General features: G+C 64.3%; 4 protein-coding genes across 23 annotated transcripts in view; 2 read left to right on the plus strand and 2 right to left on the minus strand.

Annotated features, from left to right (window-relative positions):
* The window catches only part of LOC103109307 (kinesin light chain 1), a 67,666-nt gene extending 63,800 nt beyond the window's left edge, over window positions 1–3,866 (plus strand). For 8 of the 13 annotated variants that reach the window (XM_060181137.1, XM_060181139.1, XM_060181147.1 and 5 more), the window contains 2 exons: window positions 3,367–3,439; window positions 3,508–3,866. In XM_060181137.1, the coding sequence (XP_060037120.1) occupies window positions 3,367–3,439; window positions 3,508–3,510 (76 nt within the window). In that variant the 3' untranslated portion in view covers window positions 3,511–3,866. Of the gene's footprint in view, window positions 1–395; window positions 1,867–3,366; window positions 3,440–3,507 lie in introns of those variants that run through there. The other 5 variants (XM_060181135.1, XM_060181132.1, XM_060181131.1 and 2 more) reach the window with 2 other exon arrangements.
* XRCC3 (X-ray repair cross complementing 3) lies at window positions 1,399–6,945 on the minus strand. 6 transcript variants are annotated; one of them, XM_007518349.3, is made up of 7 exons: window positions 5,524–5,661; window positions 5,005–5,142; window positions 4,715–4,927; window positions 4,211–4,365; window positions 2,899–3,111; window positions 2,767–2,813; window positions 1,399–2,686 (listed from the first exon to the last, which is right to left on the minus strand). In XM_007518349.3, the coding sequence occupies exons 1-7, from the start codon at window positions 5,576–5,578 to the stop codon at window positions 2,467–2,469; spliced, it is 1,041 nt and encodes a 346-aa protein (XP_007518411.2). In that variant the 5' UTR covers window positions 5,579–5,661; the 3' UTR covers window positions 1,399–2,466. The 6 variants fall into 6 exon arrangements, with proteins under 6 accessions (XP_007518411.2, XP_060037141.1, XP_060037140.1 ...); XM_060181158.1 differs by having other exon boundaries at window positions 4,211–4,440; XM_060181157.1 differs by adding an exon at window positions 6,851–6,945 and having other exon boundaries at window positions 1,399–3,111; window positions 4,211–4,440; window positions 5,524–5,647.
* Window positions 6,946–7,177: 232 nt separating this feature from the next.
* On the plus strand, window positions 7,178–9,860 carry ZFYVE21 (zinc finger FYVE-type containing 21). Its single transcript, XM_007518358.3, has 7 exons — window positions 7,178–7,396; window positions 8,665–8,715; window positions 8,809–8,977; window positions 9,067–9,142; window positions 9,209–9,300; window positions 9,476–9,606; window positions 9,675–9,860. The coding sequence occupies exons 1-7, from the start codon at window positions 7,259–7,261 to the stop codon at window positions 9,708–9,710; spliced, it is 693 nt and encodes a 230-aa protein (XP_007518420.1). The 5' UTR covers window positions 7,178–7,258; the 3' UTR covers window positions 9,711–9,860.
* Window positions 9,769–14,815, minus strand: part of PPP1R13B (protein phosphatase 1 regulatory subunit 13B) — a 76,337-nt gene continuing 71,290 nt past the window's right edge. For all 3 annotated transcript variants that reach the window (XM_060181109.1, XM_060181108.1, XM_060181110.1), the window contains 9 exons: window positions 13,982–14,162; window positions 12,851–13,020; window positions 12,242–12,728; window positions 11,307–12,031; window positions 11,086–11,223; window positions 10,881–11,014; window positions 10,632–10,798; window positions 10,332–10,531; window positions 9,769–10,203 (listed from right to left, as the gene is read on the minus strand). In XM_060181109.1, the coding sequence (XP_060037092.1) occupies window positions 10,162–10,203; window positions 10,332–10,531; window positions 10,632–10,798; window positions 10,881–11,014; window positions 11,086–11,223; window positions 11,307–12,031; window positions 12,242–12,728; window positions 12,851–13,020; window positions 13,982–14,162 (2,244 nt within the window). In that variant the 3' untranslated portion in view covers window positions 9,769–10,161. The remainder of the gene's footprint in view (window positions 10,204–10,331; window positions 10,532–10,631; window positions 10,799–10,880; window positions 11,015–11,085; window positions 11,224–11,306; window positions 12,032–12,241; window positions 12,729–12,850; window positions 13,021–13,981; window positions 14,163–14,815) is intronic.

The following is a 14,815-nucleotide window of genomic DNA, read 5'->3' on the forward strand; positions in this document are numbered from 1 at the left end:
ACGTTTTGTTTTATCTTCACGTTGCAAACTGTTGGCCTCCTTTTTGTCCACTAAAAGCGGCCTTAATGTGTCCCCTTTCTTGGAACTGTCTGGCGTGACTGTCAGGGTGTGGCCATCCCGGTCCCTCAGAACCTTCCTCAGGTGCTTTGGGTCCCCGAGAGCTTTCTGTCATAGCAGTGGCTGGGGAGTGGCAGTGAGTCACAGGGTGTGGACGCTGACCCTCGCCCCGCCCGTGCTGGTGGTGGCCGCAAGGTGCGCGCGTACGTGGCTTGGGATGGAGGCGGCGGGCGGACCTGGCCCTGCCCCGCCGGCACTGTTTGCATGTGCCTAGGACACTCGCAGCTGGCGCCACCTGCCCACGTCAGCGTAACCTTCCCCTGTGCTCTCTCTCGCAGGAACGAGCCCATTGTCTCGCAGACTCTCGCGCTCTGAGTGCCAGCCACTCTGACCTGGCCCACTGAGGGCAGAGCCGGGCCTGAGGCCACCACCGGGCAGGGGCAGGGCTGGGCTGCCAGCCTAGATAGTGAACCCCAGGGGCTCCCCGGTTCCATTCAGCTCTGCCCTGAGACTGAGGTGGTGGGTGGGAGGCAGCCCCCCGCCCACACACTGTGCTTTCTGCCATGACGCCAGTCTCCTTCCACGCTTCTGTTGTGTTGAGGCTGCTCATTGGGAAGCTGAGCTGGAAGCTTAGGACGAGCAGCTGACAGCCCGTGGCAGTCAGACCTGGACCCCCGGCCCGGCCCCTCCTCAGGAGTGCCCCACTTCGCTCAGCCGGCATTCTGGAGGCCTTTCTCTACAGGCCTAGACGCTCCACTTTCAAACCGCTTCTCTTTGTAGACTTAGTAGCCAGCCCCCACCCCTCGGCGTCATGTCTGAAGAGGTGTCAGCCAGGCAGGTGTCGGCAGCGGGTGAGGGCAGGACAGCCACAGACTGCACGGCCACCGCCCACCCTGACGGGGCCTCCCTCGTCTGAGGCTGCTCAGCAGGGGCCGTGCGCTTCCAGCTGCCGGACCTCAGCCAGGCTGCCCAGCCAGGCACAGCCTGGGCTCGCTGCTGCGCTGCTGCGAGGCCCTAGGCATGCAGGAGCCTGCAGGGGACTGCAGAGGTGCCCCGTCCCCCCCCAGCCCAGTCTGGCGATGCAGCTTAGGGGTACGAGACACTAGAGGGAAGGAGGGAGGGTGGCAGGCAATGCATCTGGACAGGACAGGCAGACCCACTGCCTCTGTGGTGACCTTGGCTGCTTCCGCTGCTGTCGTGGGGTCGGAGGGTTAGTGTTTGGGCCTCCTAGGCTGCAAGGTCAGGAGTCCCTCTCGGAGGGACTCAGTTATTTCCCATCACCCATTTGGGCAGCTGCTACCACTACCGAGTAAGTAGTTCAGTGTTAACAGCAAAAACTAAGACAGTTTAGACCAACTCGGTCATATCTGTACAAAGTATTCTGGAAGGCACGTGACAGGAAGCTCACTTTCAAAAGGTTCAAATTTGTACTGAGCTGTCAGAGGGTGACCATAGAGGGGACGTTTACGTGGGTTAGGCCGGTGTCCTCAGGGCCAGTCCCCCACGTCCCGGGAGGATCATGCTCTGTCCAGTGGCACAGGACTCCTGGGGTCCGAGGGTGGTGAGGAGCGGAGGTGTTCTACTTCCGGAGCACCCCGGCCCAAGGGGCTGTACGGGTCCCCCTGTGGGTAGCACCACCTGGGGGTGCTGGTGTGTGGCATGAAGTTTGCTCCCCCAGGCAGGTGAGTCAGCCCTTAAAACACACGTCCTATCTCGGTTTTATTTTCTCACTGTTGGTGTGACTTGCCTAGAAAATGACTTGGACCAGTTGGTATTTAATTGCAAGAATAAAATGTCTTATTTCCTGTTGTAATGTGCACTTTCATAGAGAGGACATTTTATAAAAACTTTAAAAGAATTATCTTCTAGTTTTACACCAGGTGCTGTTAATCCATGTGGGGGTGGTCCAGGAGGTGGCACAGTGGATAAAGCATTCGACTCTCAAGCGTAAAGTCCCAAGTTCTATCCTGGCAGCACATGTACCAGTGTGATGTCTGACTCTTTATACATCTCCTATTTTTCTCACTGAGTAAATAAAATCTTAAAAAAAAAATAATCCATGTGGGGGTCACAGAGTCCAAAAAATGTCATCAGTTACTGGTGACAGAGGTCTGACCTTCTTGGCATTTGCAGGGCCTGTCAGCTGCCCTGTGCCTGTTTCTCCACCTCAGCACAGGCCTTGGGGCCAGAGGCCGTAGGCAGGCTTGCGGCGCGTGTGACGGGCAGATGTGGGATTTGCTTCCTTTCCTTTCAAAACCAGCTGCCGGCATAGTCTCCGGGTGGGCAGCCCACGGTAGCCACAGCCACGCCGCCTGGTCTGGTGGAGTCTGTGCTGGGGACGGAGAGAAATGTGATTTCCTCCAAGCTTCTCTCAGCCCCCAACCGGAGGGGGTGGGCTTCGGCCACGGGTCAGTGGGCCTCTGTCCCCGGTGTCCCGCGCACGCCCTCAGCACTGATGGTGTAGGAGCAGGACGAGGGGGGCAGGTGGGGGGCGAAGACCACCCTCAGGGTGCGGCCCGGAGGTCCAGGGCCAGCCTCCCCCTCAGGGCGCCGGTGCACCATCAGCCGCATGAGGAGCTGGTCCGCCCAGGCGAGCCCTAGGGCTGGGCAGAGCCGCTCGTCCCTGGGGCTGGCAGGAAACAGAGTCAAAGGGGGTAGGGGGAGGCCAGCCCCACATCTCCCGCATCCAGCCCAGGAGGTCCCACTCACCCTGCTGCCCCCGGCATCGCACCCTGGCCCTCCACAGCCTCTGTGACCTGGAAGGTTCCAGTAGGATGAGCTGGCTGGCTGCACCCTGCCGCGGCCCCCCAGCACCGGGGTCGGGGGGACAGGGACACGCACCTGATTCACACACAGCACCGGGCTCCTGAAGGCACAGCTCAGCCTGCGCAGCGCAGCTCCCAGAGACCGCAGGTGCTGGGCCCGGGTCGCCGCAGCCTCGCTGGCAAACTCACAGCGGAAAGGGGCGGCCACTGAGTCTAGCACCACCAGGCGGGCCAGCCCACGGGACAGCAGCAGCGGCACCTTCCTGCCCACGCAGGCCAGCAGGGCGTCCTGGGGGCCCAAGGAGCAGTCAGTGGACAACCCCCCCCCCACCCCTCGTACCACCTAGCTGACCAGGACCCCAGGCTGGCGGGTGGCAGGCAACCCCATCCGTCCCCAGAAGCCTGAGCTGGCTCCGGGGTCCTGGCCAGGCTGGGTGGGTCCCCCAGGGCTGGTGGCCAAACGCTTGGCCGTCCTCCTTGAGTCTGAGAGCTGCCAAGTGCTTGGTCCCTCGGCCCCAGGCGAGTCGCTCTGCTTCAATCTCAGGCTGTCCGCATCAGAGCCCCTGTTCGCCGACAATGACAGCAGCAGCAGTGGCCTGGAGGACGCTGGCGTGAACGTGAGTGCCCCTGTACTGGAGGTGGGGCCCAGAGGATACTTCCCCCCTCACCCCCCCTTTTTCCACAGTGACGCTGCTGCCCAGCTGGAGCTGCCGGGGACGGCCTCGGACAGTCGGGGCGCCAGGGGCGGAGGGCCCGGAGCTGAGCATTAACTCACCTTCCAGTGTCCCCGGCCAGGCCTGGGGACGCTGCCACACTAACTGCGTGACTCGGACCATTGTGAGTGTCCCTCCAAAAGTAGGAGTGGGGGTAGTGCAGCCTCCTGGGTCTGCCATTCTGGGGACCGCACCCCCCCGTCCCCCCTCCCCGCGGTGTGACCTGAGCCTTGAAGCCTCGTGCCATTTCTCGTCTGTCTGCCCCCTGCCTGTGTGATAATGTATTTTATTGTAAATCTTAAAAAAAATTAAACACTTAGAGGTCTTATTCAGAATTCCCTCAGAACAGTTGCCTGGGGGAGTGCCTGGGTCCAGGGAACCTTATCCAGGTGGTGCCCACCTGCCAGAGACCAGCAGGCATGAAAGACACCACAGGCTGCAGGCTCAGCTTGGGGGCACTCGCTTCAAAGGGATGGAGGGCGAGGTGTCAGGGTTCTGGTGACAGGTGGGGGGGGCACTTTCCCTGTAGGTGAGGCTGACACACACAAGTGTGGTGTCATTAGGGTCCTTTAGAAGCTTTTAGAACTGATGTGCTGCTGGCTGGCACCCGTGATCCTCTGGGGTTGCGTGTGCCACCTGCCCGTCAGGGCCTGGGGCTGAACAGGGGACACTCACCACGTCGGCAACGTGCTCGATAAAGATCTGGTCCCCAAACCTGATCCCGTCCACCACGTCTCCCGGCACATCTGTTCTCAGCTGTCGTTGCTGTCTGATGAGCTGCTGCAGCCGCCGGCTGGGGAAGGCATCCTCCGTGCAGATGTAGACGGAGCCTGAGGGCAGGGGGCAGGCCTCACCCAGCAGGCACCCCCAGGGCTTCCCGGTGCTCATGGCAGTTAGCTGTCTAGCTAGGAGGGCAGAGCAGGGACGGAAGGATGATGCAGGGCACTGGCCGTCCACAGGTCAAGTGGATCACGTGTCAGAGCCCAACCCACCTGGGCTCTCACGGTGGCTTCTTAGCTGTGACACAGAGCGCACAGCAGTCAGTGAAACAACTGGGCTTTTAACCTACAGAGACCCCAACAGGGTCCCCCCAAAAGGTTCCCCTGGGCTGCAAGTCACCCCCAACTCTCAGGCTCCCCACCCCCTAGGCACAGGCAGGATGGCACCCCGGCCACTCACCAGCTTCGAGGCCACCGTGCCGCAGTGGGAACTGCACGGCCAGGCAGAGCTGCAGCGCCAGCTGGGTCTTCCCGGCAGAGCTGATGCCTGCCAGCTCGGTGACACCCTCGAGGGGCAGCCCACCGCCCAAGACGGCGTCCAGCACGGGGCAGCCCAGGCTCAGGCGCCGGTGCTGCGCAGGGAAGCGCTCTCTCTGCTGGAACAGCTGCAGCGCTGGGGGAGGCAGGAGGACTCAGCCCCGGCCAGGCACCGCAACCCAGCCGTAAGCACTGACCGGAGCAAGGCCCCACCTGTGAAGCCGCTGCTGCCCCGCAGCTGGGAGGCGGCTGCCCTCAGCAGGTGCCGGATGTCAGGGTCCGAGAGGCCGGTCAGTCTCTGCAGGTCGGGGCCGGAGAAATGCAGCAGCTGCCTCACCGACATCAGCCGGGCTGGAAGGAGAGAACCAGGCGAGGTCAGCTGGGCAGCCTTTTGGGGGGTATCCCCAGGCCAGGTGGAGGGTGACGGCCGAGCTGTCTGACCACTTGCTACCCGGAGGGAGGGAAGCGGGGAGGCCTGGCCTTGAGAAGCATCAGTTTCAGAGTGGGGCTAAAGGTGAAGTGAGCCTGAGTGTCCACATTCAGAAAGGAGCCGTGTGTGTGTCTGTGTGTGTGGAGGGGGGCAGCACACAGGAAAAAGGGGTGCTGCTGGCCTGAGAGGAGAACAGAGATTCGGGGCAGAAAGTGCAGAGGTGGCCGTGGTGAGCCCTGGCCCCAAGGATGTGGGTGGAGGGGCCGATCTCTGGCAGGTCCAGAGCCCACACACCTTCATACCTTTCTTGAGGGCAGCAATGATTCTGGGGTTCAGGTCCAGCTGCTCCAAATCCATCTCTTGATCCGGTCACCCACAAGAACCAATGGACCCCAGGGGGAGCAGCGACAGTGCTCACAGGGTCCCCTGGAGTCGTAAGTGGCCTCTAAGCACCAGGGGAGCCCCTGCCTGCACCCCACCCCACCCCACCCCAGCTGGGCTTACTGTTCAGCTGCAGCAGAGGCTCCCTGAGAGGCCGGGGGGGGGGGGGCAGGGAACCTGCAAGCAGCTCTGTCCCCAGTGGAGTCACCCTCCCAGATGACTGCCCTGCACCTGGCCGGGCTCACCATGAGCCACCAGCCGGCTGTGCACCCCAAGTCCCTCCCAGTGGCCAGGCTCAGGCTCCACTCTGGGGACACCTGTCACCAGGAGGCCCCGAGCCACAGGGTCAGGTGCTGCTGGCACCGGGTCAGGTGCAGCAGTGGCCCCCAGAACTGCAGGCTGAACTCAGCAAGGCGCCTGTCAGCAGAGGGGCGCACGGGGCAGGGCCGGGGAGCACCAGCCGCGCACAGGGAGGGTCAGCTGCTAGTGCCCCGCCCCCCAGTGGGTCCAGGTTTGTGCAGACCCCTCTGCCAGCGTGTCACCCCCAGGCTGGCCTGCCACGTGTGCATCCCCACGGGCCGGCCTCTCGCAGCCCCCCTCTCAGGGCGCCCCCTTGGGGACCTGCCCCTTCAGGCCCGCAGCCAGCGGTTCCCCGGAACCTGGGTGTTCTGGGAGCAAGGCCGTCCCCGCTCCCCTCTGCTGTGGCCACCGCCACCGGCCCCAGGGCCTCCTTCCCGCTGCTCGGGTGGCCACGACCTCTGCCCACCGCCCCTGCCGGGGACCCATTCGGCCAGAGGCCGCCCGGTCCTCCCGCAACTCTCCGTCCTCCCTTGGTGCCCATAAACCGCGCCTCCCCGCACCCGGGGCCGAGCTGGCCTGGGAGAGAGCTCGGTGGGTGGATGCCTGCCTGCCTGCCTGCTCTGCCCCAGGCCTGGGGGAAGCTCTCTGGTGCTGCGGGGTGTCTCTCTCTCTCTCTCTCTCAGAATAATCCCAAACCAGACCCACTGCCGCAACAGGAGTGGGCCCTTCCCAGGGCCCCCAACTCCCAAGCCGCCTCTGGGCCCTTTCTGCCCCTCCCAACTCCACTCCCGCTCCGGGGGCCCCCAACTCCCTATCCCTGCTTCAGGTCTCCCAATTTCCCATCCCTTCTCCGGGACCCCTCCTCCCCCAATTTCTACCCCGGGGCTCGCCGTTCCCCACCGCCTCTTCACCCCTCCCACCCCCCTGTCCCGCAAGCCCCGATCTCACCTCCGGGCGCCCCAGCCCGGGCCTTCGCGCTCTGCTGGCCTTTGCGTTCCGGCCCGCCCCTCGCAACCTCGTCGGCCAGTGAACGCCGGGCGTCCTGCGCAGCCTACGCCAATCAGAGGGGAGGTGGTGCCACGTAGCGGAACAGCTGGCCAATCCAAAGTCACCGTGGTCCCCGAGAGGGGCGGGGCGGACCCGGGCTGCTCCTTAACGCCGATTGGTAGGCAGACGCAGGGCGGTGCCAGCGTTCCGATTGGGCAGGACCTCTGTGGGGCGGAGCCTCGGTGCCGATTGGCCCGAGCTCGAAGTCCGGTCGCGGCGATTGGGTGAAAGTTCCGTCAGTCGGCGCAGGGGGCGGGGCTCCGGCGGGGCCTGGGCCGAGCGAGAGGCAGCTGGCGCTGGGGCGGCGTCATGGCCTCTGAGGTGGCGGCGCGTCGGGACGCCAAGAAGCTGGTGCGCTCGCCCAGCGGCCTGCGCATGGTGCCCGAGCACCGCGCCTTCGGCAGCCCGTTCGGCCTGGAGGAGCCGCAGTGGGTCCCCGACAAGGAGGTGGGTCGCCGGCGTGCGCGCGCTCAGCCCGGAGCCCGGAGCCCGTCGCGCTCGCGGGGCGTCTCCGCTTTCCGAGCCCGCTCCCCTCCCGCCCGGAGCAAAGCGGGGAAGCGGGCGGCCTCCGAGTCGGGACGGGCAGCCCCCGGGGGCCCCAGCGTCCCCGGCTCCCCAGCTCCGGCCCCGCCCCGCCCCGCCCCGCCTGGACTCTGGACGCGGAGGGACGGCGAACCCGGGCGCCTGCTGCCCCGCCCGGCGGAGGGTCGGGTCGGGGGCCCGGGCGAGTTCTGGGGGACGGGAGCTCGCCGTCGGGGCGCCCCGTCCCACCCCCGGGCGGGGCAGGGGTTCTGGGGCGCGCACCCCCGGCCGGCGTTTCGGGGCACCGGGTCCCCGCGCCCGGCACTGCGAGGCCCCCCAGACCTCGGCCAGGAGCCTGGCAGCCCCGGTCGGCCCCCGCAGCTCCCCGCCCGGACTCCCAGGCCTGCCCGGCCCAAGCGCAGCCCGGCAGACAGAGCCCTGTGCTATCAGCATTTGCTTTTTGACTTTATTCCACTTTATTTTATTTTATTTTGGAAGGTTTATTAATGAGAAAGAAGGAGAGAGAGAGAAAGAACCAGACGTCGTCACTCTGGTACATGTGCTGCCGGGGACTGACCTCGGGACCTCACGCTTGAGAGTCCGATGCCCTGTCCCCTGCGCCACCTCCCGGACACTCCATTTTATGTTTTTACATTAGTTCATCCTATTTTTTGCCAGAGCACTGGCTCAACTCTGGCTCGTGGTGGTGCCGGGAATTGAACCTGGGACTTTGAAGCCTCAGGCATGAAAATCCTTTGCAGAACCATTAGGCCGTCTTCCTGCTTTTGTTTTTTTTTTTAATTTGCGTTTATTTTCCCGAGAGGCAGGGAGCGGGGCCAGGACACAGCTAAGCTGAACCCAGATTTGCCCCCCCTGTTGCGGGAGTGGGTCTGGTTTGGGATTATTCTGGGGCCTCGCCCTCCCAGCGGACTCGGGACAGAGAGACCGAGACAGACAGACAGACAGACAGACAGAGACAGGCCCCGCAGCACCAGAGAGCGCCCCCAGGCCTGGGGCCGAGCACACACCCACCCAGCTCGGCTGGGGGCGGGGGGCGGTTTATGGGCGCGGCCGGCCGGGAGCAGCCGTGCGAGGCCCCGTTGGGGGTCCCGCTGCGGCCCAGACCCCCCGGCAGAGCCTGTTCCGCCTTGCAGGGTGCCGGCCCTGGGCGGTGACTGTGGCCTCTCTCCTAGTGCCCCCGCTGCATGCACTGCGACGCCAAGTTCGACTTCCTCACGCGCAAGGTGAGCCGAGCCCGCCCGGGGGTGGGTGGGCGCCGGGGCACATCTGGGGCGCCCCGCCGGCTCACTGGCCCTCCGCCGGCCCTCCGCCCCCAGCACCACTGTCGCCGCTGCGGGAAGTGCTTCTGTGACAAGTGCTGCAGCCAGAAGGTGGCGCTGCGGCGCATGTGCTTCGTGGACCCGGTGCGGCAGTGCGGCCGCTGCGCGCTGGTGTCCCTCCGCGAGGCCGAGTTCTTCGACCGGCAGCTCCGCGTGCTGCTCGCGGGTGAGCCGGGGCGGGCGGCACCGGGCGCTTTGGGAGGCCTGTCTGGGAGGTGGAGCGAGCGTCGCTCACCTGGGTTTGTGTCCCCCAAGGAGCCACCTTCTTGGTCACCTTTGGAGACTCGGGCAAGTCAGAGGCCATGGTCTGCCGACTCTCCCCCAACCAACGGTGAGCTGAGGGCGGTGGGTGCTGCCGGCCGGCCCGGGGCCCCGCCTCACAGAGACCCGCCCGCAGGTTCCTGCTCCTGGACGGGGACAGCCACCATGAGGTGGAGGTGGCCCACATCTCCGCCGTGCAGGTCCTCACGGAGGGCTTCCCGCCTGGCGGTGAGTGGCCCCACCCCGGGGTGGGGTCACGGCTCTCCCAGAGGCCTCTGCGGTGCAGGGCTGCCAAGGGGCTCCAGGCTGGGGGGGTGGCGAGTCTGGTCTGCCCGGTCAGCCAGTGTGGGCCGCACGGTGCCAGGTGGTCCTCTGTTGACAGCCGGCCTGTCTCCCCCCACAGGCGGCAATGCGCGGGCCACAGGCATGACTCTGCAGTGCGGGGCCGAGGGGACGAGGCTGCAGCTGACCGCCGGGGAGGACAGCAGCTCTAACAGGCGGCAGGCGACCGCCTGGTTGGTGGCCATGCACAAGGTACCGGCTAGCCCCCGGGGGCGGTCCCCCCCAACACCCCCACCCCACTAACTGCCTCCCCTTTGCAGGCCACCAAGCTCCTGTACGAATCGCGGGACCAGTGACCCAGCGCCCCGGGAACTGACGGTGGGGCGCTTCGGCATTTATGGCACAGGAGCTCTGTTTTGTATTCTCACTCACAACTTCACTTTATTAAGAGAACTGTACAATAATTTGTATATAAAGCTCACGATTAAACCTATTTTCAAACTACAGCTCTGCCCTCCCTCTGGCCCGGAGGAACAGGACCGACTGCCCTTGCATACCTGGGCGTGGGCCCCGGACCGCTGCCTGAAGTTGCCACCCGGGATCCTCTGGTAATGGGGGCGTGCGGGCAGCTGGTGGATTCTGGGGATCACAGCCCCACCCCACCAGCTCTGCTGAGGCGCTGGAGACCCGTAGGGATTCAGGCCAGGGCGCTGGTTTGGAAAGCTGGGTGTTTATTTGAGTCACGGTAACTGGCCAGACCTGTCCTCTGGGAGCTCCGCCAGCTCTCGTCCCGCAGCTCAGGGCCACTCAGGCAAGCGTGCGCTGGCGGGGTTTGATCCGAGGGAACAGCTGGGGAGCAAGGGCCTGTGTCACTAACCGCGATGCCTCCCGAGACCCTGCCCCAGAGTGCAGTATGGTCTGTGTCCCGGGGACGATGGTTCTGGATAGGATGAAGCGGTGGGCGGGGAGACACTCACCCCTAGCAGGTTCTTGGGCACGTAGCCCTCACGCTCCCCAAGCCGCGCCCACCACCACTCCGTCTCGCTCTCGTCCTTGCGCCTCAGGATGGTGAGGGCGTCACCCTCGTGGAAGGACAGCTCGTCACTGTTCTGGGCCTCGTAGGCCCACAGGGCGTACACCAGGCCCTTGTTCATGACACCCAGCTTCTCCTGCACCCCTGGCAGGAAAACGCAAGGTGGAGAGGCCCTCCCACCCGTCTGGGGACAGGGGCACGCACCGCTCCCGCCTCCCCCGCGGTGGGCCGCCGGGCCGCCTACCGTAGAGGAACTGGGAGCACTGCAGGTAGCCCTCCTCCATCTCCTCACACTTGTCGGCCGCCGTCTCGATGTCGCTGATGGTGGAGGCGAAGATGGCGGCGCCGCTCTCCACCAGCTGCTTGCAGAGGTGCACGCTGTTGCAGGAGGCGGCGCAGTGCAGAGGCGTCCTGCAAGGGAGGAGGGAGTGAGGGTCCCGGCCCCGGCCCCACGGCAGTGGGATGGGGAGCCCGGGAGACCCTCACGGCTCACCAGCCGTCACTGTCGGCGGCGTTCACATTGACCCCGAAGTCCAGCAGGAACTTGACGATGTGGTGGTGGCCGGCGCACACGGCGTTGTGCAGCGGGGTGATGCCCTCGTCGTTGGGCTTGCTGGGGTCTTCCACCTGGGGCACGGCCTCGGTCAGGGCCCCTGCAGCCCCTCGGCCCAGCTCCGCTCCCCGCCCCACCCGCTCACCTCGTAGATGATCCTCTGCACCAGGTCGAACTCGCCCTCCAGAGAGGCGTCCAGCAGCAGGGCCAGCGGGTTGAAGCGCACCCGCAGCCCATGCCCCGTGCGCTCCGAGTTGGGCTTCTTCAGGTTGGTCCTCTTGCCCTGTGGGGGACAGGTGTGTGGCGAGGCCCGCCGGTGGCCCTGCCTTCCCTGAGGACTCTGGCTCCCCTCCTGACAACACCTACCGTAGAGGCCGTGGGTGCTGGCGTCTCAGGGGGAGCCTCGAGAGGGAGTGGGTCCTCGGCGGGGGCAGGGGCGTCGCCCGCAGGGCTGGGTGCCTGCTCGGCAGGGGAGGCAGCGGCGGCCACGTTGTTGTTGTCATCCTCTTCGGGCTCAGCCGTGGGGGGCACAGTGGGGGGACAGCCAGGCGGGGCAGACGCTGGGGAGGGCAGCTGGTTGTCGTTGGCATCAGAGGCGGGGGCGGGCTCCGGGGGCCTCGGGCCAGCCTCCCCCAGGTTGCCATTGTCCATGTCGGCCAGGGCTCCCATGAGGTCCTGAGCGGGGCCGGGCTGGTAGAACGGGGCGCCCTCCATGCCGCCCACCAGTGTGTTGAAGCGCTGGTACAGCAACTTCTGGATGTGGGGCCCGCCGGGGCCCTCGGGCTCGGTGATGGAGCCCCGCTTCTTGAGAGGCCGCGGCGCGTTGGCCAGCTTGCGGCGCAGGGCCTCCAGGTCAGCATCGCTCTGGTAGCGCAGGGGCGAGTGCACCATGGGGGTGAGCTTGGTGGGGCTGAGCGGCCGCGCCAGGCTCTCCACGGGTCCTGAGCCGCCCTCGCCGGGCAGAGCTGGACCATCAGGCTCGGGCTCTCTCTCCGAGCCCTCTGGGGGCGGCTGCGCACAGACGGCGGCCTGCAGGAACGGCAGCGGGGACGGGGACGCAGAGCCGGACGGGAGCACGGGCTTGCCGTACACTGGGGGGGACAGAGGCCGGCCGGGGGGTCAGCACCCGGAGCCTGGGCCACCCACTCAGACCCCATCTCTGTAGGCGCAGCAGACTGGGGTGTGAGTCCCAGCCAGCGTGTGCCCAAGAGCGAGCGCCTCTCTCCTGCTCCTCATGGCATCCCTCCCCTCGCCTTGCCCCCTGCAGGGGTTCAGGGGGGTGGCTCCTGGCGCCGCCATACCTGCTTTGACGGACTTGGCGCTGTGCGCCGGGGGCTGGTAGCTGCGGGGCGGTGCGGCTTGCTGCAGGTACACAGAGTAGATGGAGCTTGAATTCACGGTCTGGGGCCCTTTCCGGGGGGACTGCGGCCTGGACCCCTTCTCAGCCAGGAAGGGCCGGATGGCCACTGTCAGGGGCGGCTCAGGCTTGCCATCCCCAGCTGGGAAGGCCGGCGGCCCGGCTGGCGGATACGTGGGACTTGGAGGCACGGAGATCCTCTGCTGGATCTGCTGCGAAGAGCCGGGTGGGGGCGCGGGCGGCGGGGGAGCAGGTTTCTGCCGACCAGAGGGCCCTGTGCCAGGCCTGGGCAGGCTGCCCTCCTTCCTCCTCTCCAGAGAGTTGGTGGCCCCTGGGCCCATAGGCGCAGCACTCGGGTACGTGCCGTAGCTCGGGGGCGGCGGCTTGCCCAGCCCAGGCACGGGGGGTGGTGCTTTGCCCGTCTCGTGGCCCTAAATTGAGACGTTAAGAGAAACAGTCACACTCTGAGGATTTTAGCTTCTGTGTAGGCCACAGGGCACAGAGAACAGTCCAAGCTGTTCCCAGTGGAGGGGGAGGAGAATTCATCACCTACCAGCTTCTCCGAGGCTCCCAGCGCCGACAGGGGCACAGGCTGGCTAGACACAGTCCCCGGCTTGACAGGCCCGTCCACCCCCGCATCCTTCCACTCCGCACTGCCCAGCTGGGCTGGCTTCACGGCAGAACTCGGATTCTGCTTCAGTGTCGGCCAGTTCCCGTCACTAACTACAACACAGCGTGGAAGGAAAGAGCGTTTAAGTACATTGAGCCAAGAAGAGCAACTACCAGCAACAGAACCCACTTTCTGAGGGACCTACCTCCCAGCACACAGCCCACCCTGGCTGGTACCAGTCAGCTGCAGCAGCCTCTGCCCACACAACGCCCACACTCTCGGACCCCCATTCCAGTAGGGGAATGTCCACTACAGCAACACCAATGAAGAAGCTTGTGTTGGCTCTTACTTGCCAAACACTCCTTAAAAATATAGCCACTGGGAGTCGGGCCGTCGACATAGTAATGCAGCAGTTAAAAGGAAAATAGAAACTTGCAGACTTTGATGTAGTAAATTTACAATGCTGCATCTGTGTTAATTTTTCAAGTAACTGGTAAAAAGCTATCCTGTTAGTGAACTTTGCCTTGGGGAAAAATATTTGAAGTTGAGGGGGAGTCGGGTGGTAGCGCAGCAGGTTAAATGGAGGTGGCACAAAGTGCAAGGACCCGCTTAAGGATCCCAGTTTGAGCCCCCAGCTCTCCACTTGAAGGGGAGTCACTTCACAAGCAGTGAAGCAGGTCTGTAGGTCTTTCCTCCTCTCTCAATCTCTGTCTTAACCAACAACGACAGTAATAACTACAACAATAAAACAAGGGCAACAAAAGGGAATAGAACATTTTTTAAAAATACAGCCACAGAGAAGAAGGTGGAGGGAAGATTTGTGACTGACTGGCTGCTGCAAGTTTGACATGGGCTCTCAGTCTTCCTGGGGGGTGGTAGAAGGACACATTTCCCAGGCCAGGAAGGCCACCCCTGTGGGCGCAGTTACTGCCCTGGGACAGAAGAGAGCAGACACTCCACCCACAGAGCACAGTAGCTAGGCTTCCTCCTGAGTGCCCCCCCTGCGCGGGACAGAACTGAGCATGGGGCCTCTTGCCTGCTATGCTGCCCCCCCCCCCCCCCAGCACCACTCACCTGACTTGGATCTTCCGTGGGAAGCACCTGAGGTGATGGTGAGGGACTGGGGCTTTACAGGGTCCCCTGGGATGGGGTAGCTGCCAGTGCTGGGAACCTGGATATATGGCCCCACAGCAGCCACCCTGCCCGGCGTGCTCAACGGTGACTGTGGTGACGATGTGCCATTTACACGGCTCAGCTACGGAAGAGGCAGAAACGGTCAGGTTCCTGGAGCACAATCAGTAGGCAGCTAAGGGTACAGACTGTTCTGGTTGGACCCCAAGCCCAGACTCAGTGCTCTAGGAGCTCTGGCACCCCAAGACCAGTGCCTAGGACAGCTTGGCCCTCTTTGTGTGAGCGGGCACTGAGCAAATAAAACAAGAAGTTGGTGAAGCAATGGGACAGCTTCCTGGGTAACTGCTGAGACCCCTGACCTGGGAGCACTCTGGCTGGACATACCAGCACCATCCTGGGCATGGCTTCAAATCTTGCTCTGCCACTTAACTGTGCGGCCTTGGGCAAGTGACCTGACCTTTCTGGACTTCTGCCCATGCTGTAAAGCCTAGAACCAGAGACTGCTCACTGTCCATAGGCCCACTCCTCATAAGGCCAGGACACAGCCTAGGTCTATCCAGCTAGCCAAGCAGAGGGTCCTCTGCTGGCTCCAGGAGACAGATCTAGAACCTCAAGGGGGCGGTGGGTCTCAGGCGACAGGCTCAGAGGCTGCAGGGGCTGGAGGGAGGGGAGGACAGCAGCAGCACCAGCTCCAAGGTGACATCTAGCATCTACTAACATCTAACTAGCTGGTTTCTTTTCTTTTTTGCCTCCAGGGTTATTGCTGGGGCTCAGTGC

This window comes from Erinaceus europaeus, chromosome 22, assembly GCF_950295315.1.
Source record: "Erinaceus europaeus chromosome 22, mEriEur2.1, whole genome shotgun sequence".
NCBI lineage: Eukaryota > Metazoa > Chordata > Mammalia > Eulipotyphla > Erinaceidae > Erinaceus > Erinaceus europaeus.